This window comes from Micrasema longulum, unplaced genomic scaffold (assembly GCF_059751315.1).
Source record: "Micrasema longulum isolate JH-2025_06_02 unplaced genomic scaffold, ASM5975131v1 h1tg000319l, whole genome shotgun sequence".
NCBI classification, from domain to species: domain Eukaryota; kingdom Metazoa; phylum Arthropoda; class Insecta; order Trichoptera; family Brachycentridae; genus Micrasema; species Micrasema longulum.
In genome coordinates this window covers 616,433-628,734 of record NW_028277523.1, presented here as the reverse complement: position 1 = coordinate 628,734, position 12,302 = coordinate 616,433, and the positions used below count along the sequence as shown (strand labels likewise).

General features: G+C 32.4%; 1 protein-coding gene across 1 annotated transcript in view; it reads right to left on the bottom strand.

Annotated features, from left to right (window-relative positions):
• LOC148282540 (beta-glucuronidase) overlaps nt 1-1,695 on the bottom strand; it is a 50,760-nt gene extending 49,065 nt beyond the window's left edge. The window contains exon 1 of the mRNA XM_088224899.1: nt 1,312-1,695. Within this exon, the coding sequence (XP_088081025.1) occupies nt 1,312-1,314 (3 nt within the window). The 5' untranslated portion in view covers nt 1,315-1,695. The remainder of the gene's footprint in view (nt 1-1,311) is intronic.
• Between the last annotated feature and the right edge of the window lie 10,607 nt (nt 1,696-12,302).

The window sequence follows — 12,302 nt, the reverse complement described above, 5'->3', positions numbered from 1 at the left end:
TAATTTCTAATGTAACCCTAACGGGTTTTTGAAAATTGTAAATAAATAAAAAAATAAAAAAACCAGGGAGTTTATTTTTTGATTACTCGAACCTACAGTATAGATAAAATAATAGCAACAAGAAATTACAAGAAAAAAAGGTTTAAAAAAGAAAGCAAAAAGAAAAATACTAAGTTAATATTAATTACAAACCTTTAAAAAATGAAATAAAAGGCTTAGGGAAAAATGACGTAACGCTTTTAGGTCTGAGTTAAATCCTGTGGATAAAATAAATATTGAAGTGGCCACTTATACCAGCTAATAATGGTCATAAGCCCTGTAAATGCCTAAACTTCCATATTCCCTTCTCAAAAATGTTTTCTCTCTCTGTTGCAACAAATTTATACCTAATTTTACCTTTAATCATCACTGTGGCTAAACATGTTGCTAAGTGTAGTCGCATGCAAAAAATAAAAATCTTCACCTAGAAAATATTATCTACCCCCGCGAGAAGATTCATAATAGCACCCCTGGACATATTACGTAAATGATCTTACACGTAGCATAAATTATCTAAATACGCTGGCACCACTGGTTGCAGATATAGAAATGATGATGACGACTTCTATACATTTAGATCCAGCCAGGAATCAACACTGGGACATAATTTTTGGAATTCAAACGTGCTAACCACTGCACCAGATGAAGCATTCGAAAGGTATGGGTTTAACGGTTAGTAAGAGTATGTACAAATTCAGATAGGTTATATTCAAATATTTTTTAGCAAAAGCTTTAAAAAAAAAACGTATTTACAATACCGTGATATATTTTGAGTATGTCTAAACGTTTGTAGACAGACTGAATTTTTTTTTCTAGGGAGTAAGGATAAAAAATTTATTGCAACATAGAGAGAAAGTCAAGGCATTTATAGGGCTTATGACCTTATGGCTTATGATTATTGGCTGGTTTAAATGACCATTTTACACACAGTGTAAAATTCACCGTTCTGCCTAAAAATGAATCACACCCGCATCAATGAATGTTTCAGCTCTTTTCAGCAACAGATGGAAGAGTTGAGGAAATATAAATGCTAAAACATAGGCAGAATAGCGAGTAAAGTAGTGGAACAGTGTGTAAAGTAGCCACTTCAACCAGCCAATGACAGATCATAAGCCATGTAAATGCCTAGACTTCCATAATCTTTTTCAAAAATGTTTTCCCTCCCCGTTGCAATAAATTTAGAAATATATTTTGATCCGAATACCTATATTTTGCTTAATGGTACGTATCACAAATCATACAGAATTGAAAAATAAACAATGTTTATCTCACCATTTTGGTTTCGTTTTATCTTCAATAGATAAGAATGTAGTTCTTCCCGCCACTAAAATTGTCACAGACGTTAATGAACTTGTCAAATAGTTGACATTAAATTGACGGAAGAATTTGGATAACATGTGAACTTTTCATTATCAACACTGGAAAAACATCAATTAAGACTTTTCTTCAAGTAAACTGCTTGTGAAATTCACTTTAATATTATTAAGTACAAAATGTTGACTGGAAATACTGCGTTAAAATTTATAAATTCGATTTATTTGGGAGGACAGTTTTGTGTTAGTTTATAATTTACTGCTCCCGATCATTTGACACATTGTATTTAATCGACGTTCTGTTCCGAACGTCACTTTCCGAGCGCGTTTGCGAACACACTGAATCGAAAAGGCGGGAGATTTGACAACTAAATGCAGAAGATTAGGAAGGTTATGTACGTTTTGCCAGATGTAAAAAACTATTGTAATTTTAAATTAACATGACAATGGTTTTTTTTAAATGCGTTTTTTAAGAATACAATAAATATTACACAATCGTTTGGTAATATTACCTAAGAGTACATAATATATAATATACACGTTTTGTTAGTAGGTAATAATTATCTTTAAGAAAACAGAAACCAGAAAATTTAAATATTGTTTGTTTTATTTGAAAAAATCTTTATGTTTGTCGAAGACAATATTGCAACAAAGAGTTCAGTTTGTAAATTAAAATAAACTTTTTGATTCATATTTGTTTTTTACGGATTGTTCATTTTTGTAGCAGCTACGTACTGTCTATTCAAATGCTTAATTCCTTTTTTTATGCGTACGTGACGTAATGTTTTCATACAAAATATTATAGTGGGCGTGATTATACTAATTAGATTTGTATGTTTACCTGGTTCACTGACAGGCATTAACATTAATATAGGCTATTAAACATTTGAATGCACCATATAGTAGGTACGTGCATTAAGATATAATCATGTTAAGAGTAGGTAGATATATCTAATTATAAGAATCTGTAAGCGTTTGTTAACAACTTGGTATTCATACTAGAGATGAAATAAATATCCGGTAACTATCCGGTATACGGCCTATTTGGCCAAATTTTATTATCCGACTGGGTACCGGATAGTTGCTCAATATCCGGCAGGATATCGGAAGCAAAAAATACATTTAAATGCAAAAATATCATAAAATCAACGCCACTTATTGATTTATTGATATTTGAGAAACCGTGTTTGGGGAAAGGAAGTAACCCCTAGTATTTAAAAAAATGACATTTTAAATTAAAATTAAAATTAAAACGTTCGACAGTCTTCAGTATACATTCTAGAAAAAAAAATTAACCCGCAAATAGAAATACTTTTTAATTAAAAACATATTTGCGTGAAAAAAATAAAGCGCAAGGGGTGAAACTACCCAAAACCATTGTAATCGTTTAATCAATAAACTTAAATACCATATTGATGTGCAATTTATTTGTCGATAAGTGATCAATAAAAATATTTTGAAGTTTTGTGTACAATTTTTCATATTTGTTTTTTTTTTAATTCAGGATAATTTATAAAGCGCTATTTTTGTAAAAATCACCCCAAGGGCGGTTTGGTTAAGGAAAATGACGTATTCAAATTACTTTTAACATATTCGATAATTTACAATACTACTGGGTCTAATCGGACCCCTCTCCGTTAGGTATAAGTTAAAGAGCTGAAACCTTTATTGTTTTGAAGAGATTCATCTGACTGAATTATTTCACATTGGCCACTTAAACCAGCCAATGACAGGTCATAAGCCCTGTGAATGCCTAGGCTTCCATATTCCCTTCTCTAAGGTATTATCCATCCCTGCTGTAATTTGTTAATCTTAATGACTCCCGAGGGGGTGAAATCCAGTCTTTTGTGTACAAACATTTGAACAAACTCCTATATTGTAATTAAAAATAGTTATTAATTAATAAATTATTGAAATATTTTAAAACGTAATTACTTTCATGCACATTTGAATAAATATACATTCTGTCAATATTATCGTAATACACGTCAATACACGACAATTGAAAATACGTTTTACCCTTAGAGTAATAACTTAATGAAGTCGCTCTTACTGAGAAAAACAATTCTATGATTATTGACTACGAAATTAGCTACAGATTACAGCAATACAACGGGCCCTAGGTACTTGGGTTGAGAATTGCGAGCGCTATTCGAAACCGTCCATTACACGTTTATTGTTAAACTAAAAACCAAACTATAAGTCAAACAAAAATTTAAACGCTTTTGTTAAATGCGATAGGGCTTAAGGGCTTCTCTACAGAATTATTACTCTGAGGTTTTATCGTTTGTTAAAAACATTTTTAAAAGGTTTAGTTAATGTGTAAAACTCACCACACTATTCCAGCATTATAACTGTCATTTATTTTCAATAGGGACATTGATACATTTTCTCGATATATAAAAACATTTTGTAAAAAGGAAAGCTAATTTTCGTCTAAATAGCAGATAAAAATCATACATTTTGTATGTGGATCTGCGTTTTACAAAAATTACAAAACCGAACTTACCTACACAATTTTTACTTTGAGTGTAATCCTGAATTTGTTGAGATTATTTAGACGTGTAACAAGTAGTTAACCTTTAAAAAAGGTAATTTTACACTCTTTCACGAGCCACAATTTGTTCTGATATTTGTACATTAAGAATAATCATAATTATTGCTTTTTACAACCGTTGACATAGTATAGATTAAAAACAAACATCATTGACACTCAGTGTTGCCAACCTCCATCAATTTAAAATCGGTAGATTCAGAAAAATAAATCGGTATATACTTGTGACGAGCCACGCAGCTCAAGTCAGTTCAAAAACCGTAGGGAGTGGCGGGGAAGGGGTGGCTGCTGTTATGGCATAAAAATCGGTAGAATTACTACCCATTGACACACAAAAAAAACTAGTATATTTTTCTAGTTCCACCAGTTTCTGACCTCTGCTTGATACCGGATGAGTAGTAGGTAGGTCCTCGCCCAATGATCCTAAAACTCCCATCCCAGTTTGAGTTGAACAATGACAAGTAGAAAGAATGCTTCACCGCTGGATGTCAATTTAGTTAGGTCCTAAGGGTTAATTTTATAAATTCGACCGCCGAGACTCGAGATGTCGTCTAGGCCGAAATTAAGATATACTAGGTGGATAAAAATGTTTGGAATAAGTGAAACAAGATTTTTTTGGACGAATTCGGTTTTATTTTTCATCAAACATTCGTTTTAAGTCGATACAGCGAGTCCAAAGATTTTATAACTTTTTTATCAGGACCAAAAAGTAGCCCTTTGGAAGCTCTTCAAAATAGGCCTCAGTTTTGGCTATGAGTTCCTCATTTGAGTAAAATCGCTTACCGGTGAGATATCTCTTCAGGTTTGGAAACACTAAAGATAAGTTAATAAATACTAACGATCTCAATTTGCGCATACGCGGACTTGCGAATTCAGTCCTGGGCGACCGCCACAAAGGAACCAAAAGACGAACGCAGTTCCATATTTCAGAATTAGACGGAGCGCAAGTGTATTTTACATCAGTCCGCGCATAACCGCGGAGTCAAAAGGTTGTGTGAGGGCTTGCCGCAATTTTTTAGAAGTTATTAATGAATGAACGTCCAACCCATCTTAGATCGCTAAGATTAACAATAAACTAATTAAAAAATATTTGTTGTAGTTACATAAAAGACAAGTTAATTGAGAGTTGATTTTATTAAATGAAAAAAAATTGACATTGGGTCAAAAAGGTCAATTTTTTAGGGAAGCATTCGTTCTATCCAATCTATGGACGAACCGCGCATGCTGAACGGGTACAAGTAGGGCTGCCACCAGGGGCGAACCGTGTATAGAAGCGATTATGCACAGCTTATCATTATATTTGACTAACCATAATAATGTTTTGCTCTAACTTTATTTACAGAAAAATAAATAAATAATTACTATTTATTTTAAATCATTTCCACCGTTTGTATTTTTATCCTAATATAAATATTAATATTAATAAAGCGCGCCCAGCGGCTGTGGTGAGCCAAGAAACTAGCCGATTATTCCAGCTTATTTTTTCATACAAATAAGTATACTATATTTTGAATGTCTTAACCCCAGTGCGGGTTTTTTCTCCTAGATTAAACTTGCAGATTACACAAATTATTTGAAGGTTCTTGATTTGGAAAACAGTATTTCAAACATTTTTTCTTAAGGGATATTTTTCTTTGAGACGGTACTTTTGACATAAGACCATAATAAGTTTTATGCGTCATACTGCAGGACATATTATGGCGTTCGACGCGGCCATTTTTAGTGCTATTAATTTCTAGAACAATCCGGCCAGTTTACATTTCAATTGCATACCTAACATCGACTGAATTCATAGTGCTATTTTTTATTTATTTTTAATGAGTTATGTATTAAAGAAATGGATAATATATCTATACAAAATAATATATCACGAAGTTACGTCGTATGAGTTGATTTCACGAATGAGAGTTTTTGTATCACACAGAATCACAGAAAAATATGAATTTAGAGTATATTTTACTAACATTATATTATGTACCTTCTAAGTAGGTACAAATATATGATATTTTTTTAATCTTACCTGTAAATAAAATCACAATTCGCCACTGGCTGCCACCTTGGTTTCACCCAGAGTCGACGGTTGGGAAGTTACGCATCCGGGATACGGGTGTATATCTCCAAGTCAGACAGAGTGATAATAGCGAGAGATGGCGAGAGCCATCCACTGGGCCAACACTCAATCTTTCATATTTTGCATAAGACGCACATGCCGCTGGAGTTTCTGTTTCCGAACTGTCTTGTTATCAATGTTTTGATTTTGGGAATTCTGTATAAAAATATTCCCCAACTTTGATCTGAGTTCAAAAAATACGAAGATGGAGTAGAGGACGTTGAATCGAGGACAAAATGTAGACGAGGATCGGATTTATGACAATACCAATAAATTGAAGCAAATGTTTCCTCAATTCGTACAATCTGATGTTTCAACATTGTCGGTTGATTTCCTATGGGTTCACAAAAAGTCACAAATTTCTGAGAGGTGAAGAGAATAATTAGTTTTTTTTTCTTAATTCCCATCAGTTGAGCTTTGAGGATTACGTTTTTTTATAATGGGGAATTTATGGACAAACGAGCAAAACTGCTTATCAGTCGACAAGAAGCAGTCTAAGTTCATTGTAAAGATTTTTTTTTTTTTTTAAACCCTAGAAAAAAAAACTTGATAAAAAAAACACATACAGCTTCAGTGTAAATAAATAAATAAATGCTTCTAAAAAATATGTTTAAAAAAAAAATTAAAATAGCGAATCTTCCGAAATCCCCTGGCCTGCTCTTTTTGAAAGGTGGCAGCCCTAAATACAGGTGATGTTCACTCTGTAACAAAAAACAGTATTTTTTGTTTAAAGATATGTAGGTACTTTTGCATTTTTTTTTGTTTCAGCCCTCGGCGAATAATTTAAGTACAAGTGTGTTTAATTATTTTGATGATAAATCATTGCATGATTAATAACTTACCTTCATAATATACTTAAACAATTCACAACACATGAATATTCCAATATGTTAGAATTGTATATTATTATGGTATAACTTTATTTTGACAGATGTGTTATTAAATCAGATTCTCAGTAATATGAAGTCACAAAAAGCTCAATTGTTTTAAAATACAAAGGTTTTCCGTTAAAAGAAATATTAATCACTGGCAAAATATGTTTGATTAAATGTGAATTATTAGTGAATATGTTGTAGGTACTTTATTTATTAGTAACATAAAATGTGACATGTTAAAGGCGAAATAAATCGAAAGAAAGCTATTTCGGTACGACAAAAATATTTATTTATGTATCTATTTACATTTAAAGAAAGAGTTTCATAAGGTTGAAGTTATTTCAGCTCCTTAAGCAAAAACCTTTGTTGAGAGGAAATGTTTTGTACAATAATGAAATATTTTTTAAAATTTTATTTTATTTTATTTGGGAAACCAACAGCTCTACATACATGTTTAAATTAAACAAACATATATACTGTATAAACTCAGAACCAATAGAAAATATAACACATATTATCTAAATACATATAAGTTTATACATATAAAAATCGTATTTTCATGTATATATATTTTAATAATCAAAGATTTTTTTTATTTTTAAAGATCAGTAAGTTATTGTAAATTGGGCGAGATTAGGACAAGGATGCATGAAGAGAGAGAGAGGATAAGGAGGGGAAGGGAGATGTACATATTTATTATTATAATGTCTACAAAGTTACATAATGCATTTTTAGTGTCAATTTTTAATCTGACACAGTGGTGTTAGTGTAGTCGTTTTTAAATTTTGTATTGTAAACTGAAAATCATCATTCCCTATCCGCACCTAATGGTGCATAGGGCACTGCATTGGTACATCAATCGCAAAGTATCTGGATTATTTTTGTTACACGAAGGTAAGGTGATCAGTCTTACGTTTCAGGTACCAGTCCAGGGACTATGAAATATTTTATTGTGAAAACACCCTATTGAATAAATATTTCATACTAGCCCAGTCGGGAATGGAGCTTGAGACCTTTTGCATGGTAGGCAAATGCGCTGACCATTACACCACGAGGCTGACACTGAAAAAGTCCTGTGAAAAAAAGCAGTTTTAATAACAAATATAATATGATATAATACTAACTTTTTTAAATGGATATTCTAAATAAAAATGACAAATTAATCATAAAAATATATATATTTTTTTTTAATAGAAAATAAATATTTACGTTCTCATGATTTACCCAAATATTTAATTTTGAGGGCCATTTTAAACGAGTTGTAAATAACTCAGTATTAGAAAATAGGATCAAGTTGGGGTAGAGTGGGATCCAAACCGCGGACCTTTGAGCCGTGAGCCCGAGACAGTAGCCACGGGACCACAACCCGATCATACGAATATACGATTGACATCTATTTTTTTAAGTAAGTAACCACACCACATATTCCAAAAAAAATATCTGTAAAAATGTATAATTATTGATAGAAAGAAAATATTTTTACTCACTACAAATAAAAACATATTAATATCAATAATAATTTAAGTAAAAACTAAAGCTAGGGTTTCCTAGGACAGCGGTGCCCGTATCTTAACGGCCGTAGTGAACGGTGATGCGGTGGACAGCCGTCGTAGAGGTGGCTAGAGAGTGGTTTTATTTTTTAACGGTGTTATCAACACCGTTTTCCTAGGAAACAACTCTCTAGTCACCGCTGTCCTAGGAAACCCTAGCTTAAGAATCGAATAATAGTTAATGAAAAAATTTCTTAATAAAGTAATTAAATGTCGTTCAGAATATACGAGTAAATGGCGAGATAAATTTAGTGTTTTGTCTTGATGGCTACTCACTAGTGGCGAGCCGTGATTTATTTTATAGGTAATCTACAAAAAAAAATTGCATTACTTTTGTACCTACATATAAGTAGATAATATGTAAGTATTATAATTAAAAACCCATATGAAATAATTCAGTGAGATGAATGTCACCCCCATAAATGAAGGTTTCAGCATAGAATTAAGAATAGTCCAGAAAGATCGTAGAATCATATTTGAATACATCGGACTGTGTCCATAAAATCCCCTACTTTCACCACGCGCATGCGTGAAGTCGCCGCGTACTGTTACCAGATAGCGAAAAATATAATTATAACACAAATGTAAGATAATTACATAAAAAAAGGAATTTGTTAATTTCTCTAAAATTCATTAAATAACAGTAATTTAAATAATGAACTTTGAACTTAAAAAATAAAACAAATTTTGTTTTAAAATAAACGCATATTTTTATGTCATGTAAAACAAAATTTGATGTTATAAAGATAATGTCGGTCAAATATTCACCACGGCGTTGTTTAATCCGGTATAATTTTCATTAGTTCTCTCATTAGATGAGCAAATAAGCGTAAAAAAATTGATTACCCTGGCAACACTAACAAAATGTCCATTTTGTTTTTTTTTACAATCTGACAGATGGAAAAATAATTAAATTTTTAAGTAATGAATTTGCTACTTACACATGCATTTGCAACTTACACATGAAATGTGATCCCATCCTGTTTCTTTAAGATCCCAGCAGAATTTCTACACTTTAAAACGACACAACACGGCATACTGAGCGACGTCTAACGAAACTAATGGGTCAAAACGTAAAACTAATCGTTGAAGTTAAGTCGGTTTCTGTTTGATGCGCGAGTGCGGTTTCTGGACTGTTCTTATTTTTATGTGTTTCCGCTTTTTAACTTTAAAAACATCAACAGACGAAAGAATTGAAGGTATATATATGTTCAAATATGGGCAGTGGTGATTGTTACATGTTAAAGTGGCTACTTAAACCAACCAATGACAGGTCATAAGCCCTGTAGATGCCTAGACTTCTATATTACATTCTCTGAAATGTTCCTAATGTCTGTTGTAATATGTTAATATAAACAGCTCCCCAGGGAGTTGAATCCAGCCCTTGTATTCCCTCGTCATCACCAAAGTACTTTAGAAACGACCCAATTTTTAACCGGATTTTTTTATTTAAATAATATAATTATACATTTTTACAATTTTTAAAAATTCCAATTGTTATATTTATACTAAAACTAAAATCCCACCAAACCACTTTCTGTAGCTCGTTGGTGTGATACGTAAGGCTACTAAATACAGCTAAAAAAATAATAAATAAATAAAAATCTTGCCAAACAAAAATTTGGACAATCTTAATATTTTGTTGATATCAATTTTACTTATCAGTAAAAAAAATCCAACGAAATAAAAATGGCTCACGTTGAGTTTAGACGCTCGGGGTGATAAAGAGGTAATTAAATTAATAATCTATACATTGGGCGAAGCCGGATCAAGCGAATAATTGTGTGTCAATTTGTAATTAACCGTTTCATTCTTAAACAAAGAGGTCATACTTTATCGCTCTCGGCGTAAAATTAGCTCATCTGCAAAGAAAAAATCGTAATTTGGTCCATTTATTCATGACCATATTTAAATGCCCCGGGGCTCTGTATAAGCCGTTCACCTCAATAAATTCGTCAAATTATACTAACTTCATTGGGTTGATCAGTTTTTGTCGAGTTATTCCGACCACGTCTGTATGCAAGTGATAAGTGATAGATATTTATATTTAGGGTAAGTGGCGAGTGAAAACAATATGAAAACAGTACAGATACCAATAAAATCGTGTTTTACATATTAATTACGTATTTTGTTTTTTTATTTATAAATCATATGACACAAAGTATTTTACAAGTATAATACGTTGAATTACATTCCCAGGAGTTACAACAACTCTATTCTTGTATATGTTTACTACATTGCGACCATATTATTAATATAGTCTTTATTTTAAAGTTGAGCATTGTAATGCTGTTGCAATGTTGTAACATGCAAACAATAAAGGCGTGGGCCTTAAAATATCATTTTTGTCAATTTTTCACTGTCGAGATGGGGTTCCGCTAAAAAAAGGAAGATCGGATAAGGTTGCCTAAGAGGATAAAACACGCGAGTCCATTTTTGCCGTTTTGAAGTTTAAAATGCAAATTTTTTGGCAAAAACCTATTTTAGTCATTATTCAGTAGTTCTGACAAGAACTGCCGATGAACAGTCAGTAGCGGACGCCCAGGACGTCGAGAACCTGATGCTTTGTAAAGTAGGCAACCGTGGTTAAGGTTCTCAGGAGGCATCCGCAATAGTTTTTTTTTTTAAATAATAAAAAGAGAAATACTAGTGTTCTTACTATTTACTACAATATTTAAATTTTCAGAGCATTTCCCAAAAGTCGTAAATAACTTTTGCTGGAAAAACGGAAATCGAGTTGTGGTAGAGAGGGATTTGAACCTGGGATCTTTGATCCGTGAGTCCACACAATACTACTTCGGAATCACGACCCGATTCTATATTTGTATATATACAGGATGTTCTTTAAACCCTGTCACATCCGAAACCACAATGATCAGTATGGGCAAGAATACATATTAGCATATTTAAAAATATATTTAGAACAAAGAAAAGGTTTAAAAATAAAATATTTGTAAAAACAAATGGTTCCTTACTTCTGCAGGGGAGAAGTGAGGGGAGCGCAGCGCAGTATCAAATTCCCCCCTCCCGCTCCTCGTTTCTCCCCTGCAGAAGTAAGCAACCATTTGCTTTTTAAAAATATTTTATTTGTTTTAAAAAAATATTTTGATGTGCCAATATGTCTTCTTGCTCATACTGATCATCGTGGTTTTGGATGTGACAGAGTTTAATGAACACCCTGTTTATGGCCCAGCCAATCGTATCGGTTCCGCTTGATGACAGTTGTCACCGGAGTTTGCTGCTATTTTATACGTGAATAAAACACCGAAGTCTTCTTTCGTAATAAAAGATAAATAAAAATAAAAATCTGAAGCCCACTTTGTTTTAATGCAAAAAAACATCAGTAGTACTTGATGGTGGGGGATCGGTAGTGTATCTTAGTAGTCGGTCGGGAGACTTTTATCTTCAATTATTACGTCATACTGAAGCTATGTCATTTGAGTGCGTAGATATGTGTACTGTGACGTACGCTTCTCCTTGTTTCATATCGATGTACATACCCAAAACTTAAACGAGGGCGGGGGGGGTCGGAAGTGTATCTTCGTAATCGCTAGAGAGAATTTATCTTCAACTATACCGTCAAGGTGAAGGTATAACGTCTTTATCTTCCCATCATAATCGAGGCCCAGGGTTGCAATTACAAACGATAACTTCATCGGTACATATCGAGATGGAATAAAGTAAAATCGATATTTCGATAATCGGAAACCTGTAACATGCTTAGAAACAAATTGCAAAGGTACATATTTTTATTTTCATTTAGAAAACTTAATTTTATTTTGTAGATATAATTGAAGATAAATGTCAACATCCCATTGTAATAATTTTAATATGTACTTTTATTATCAAATAATAATTATT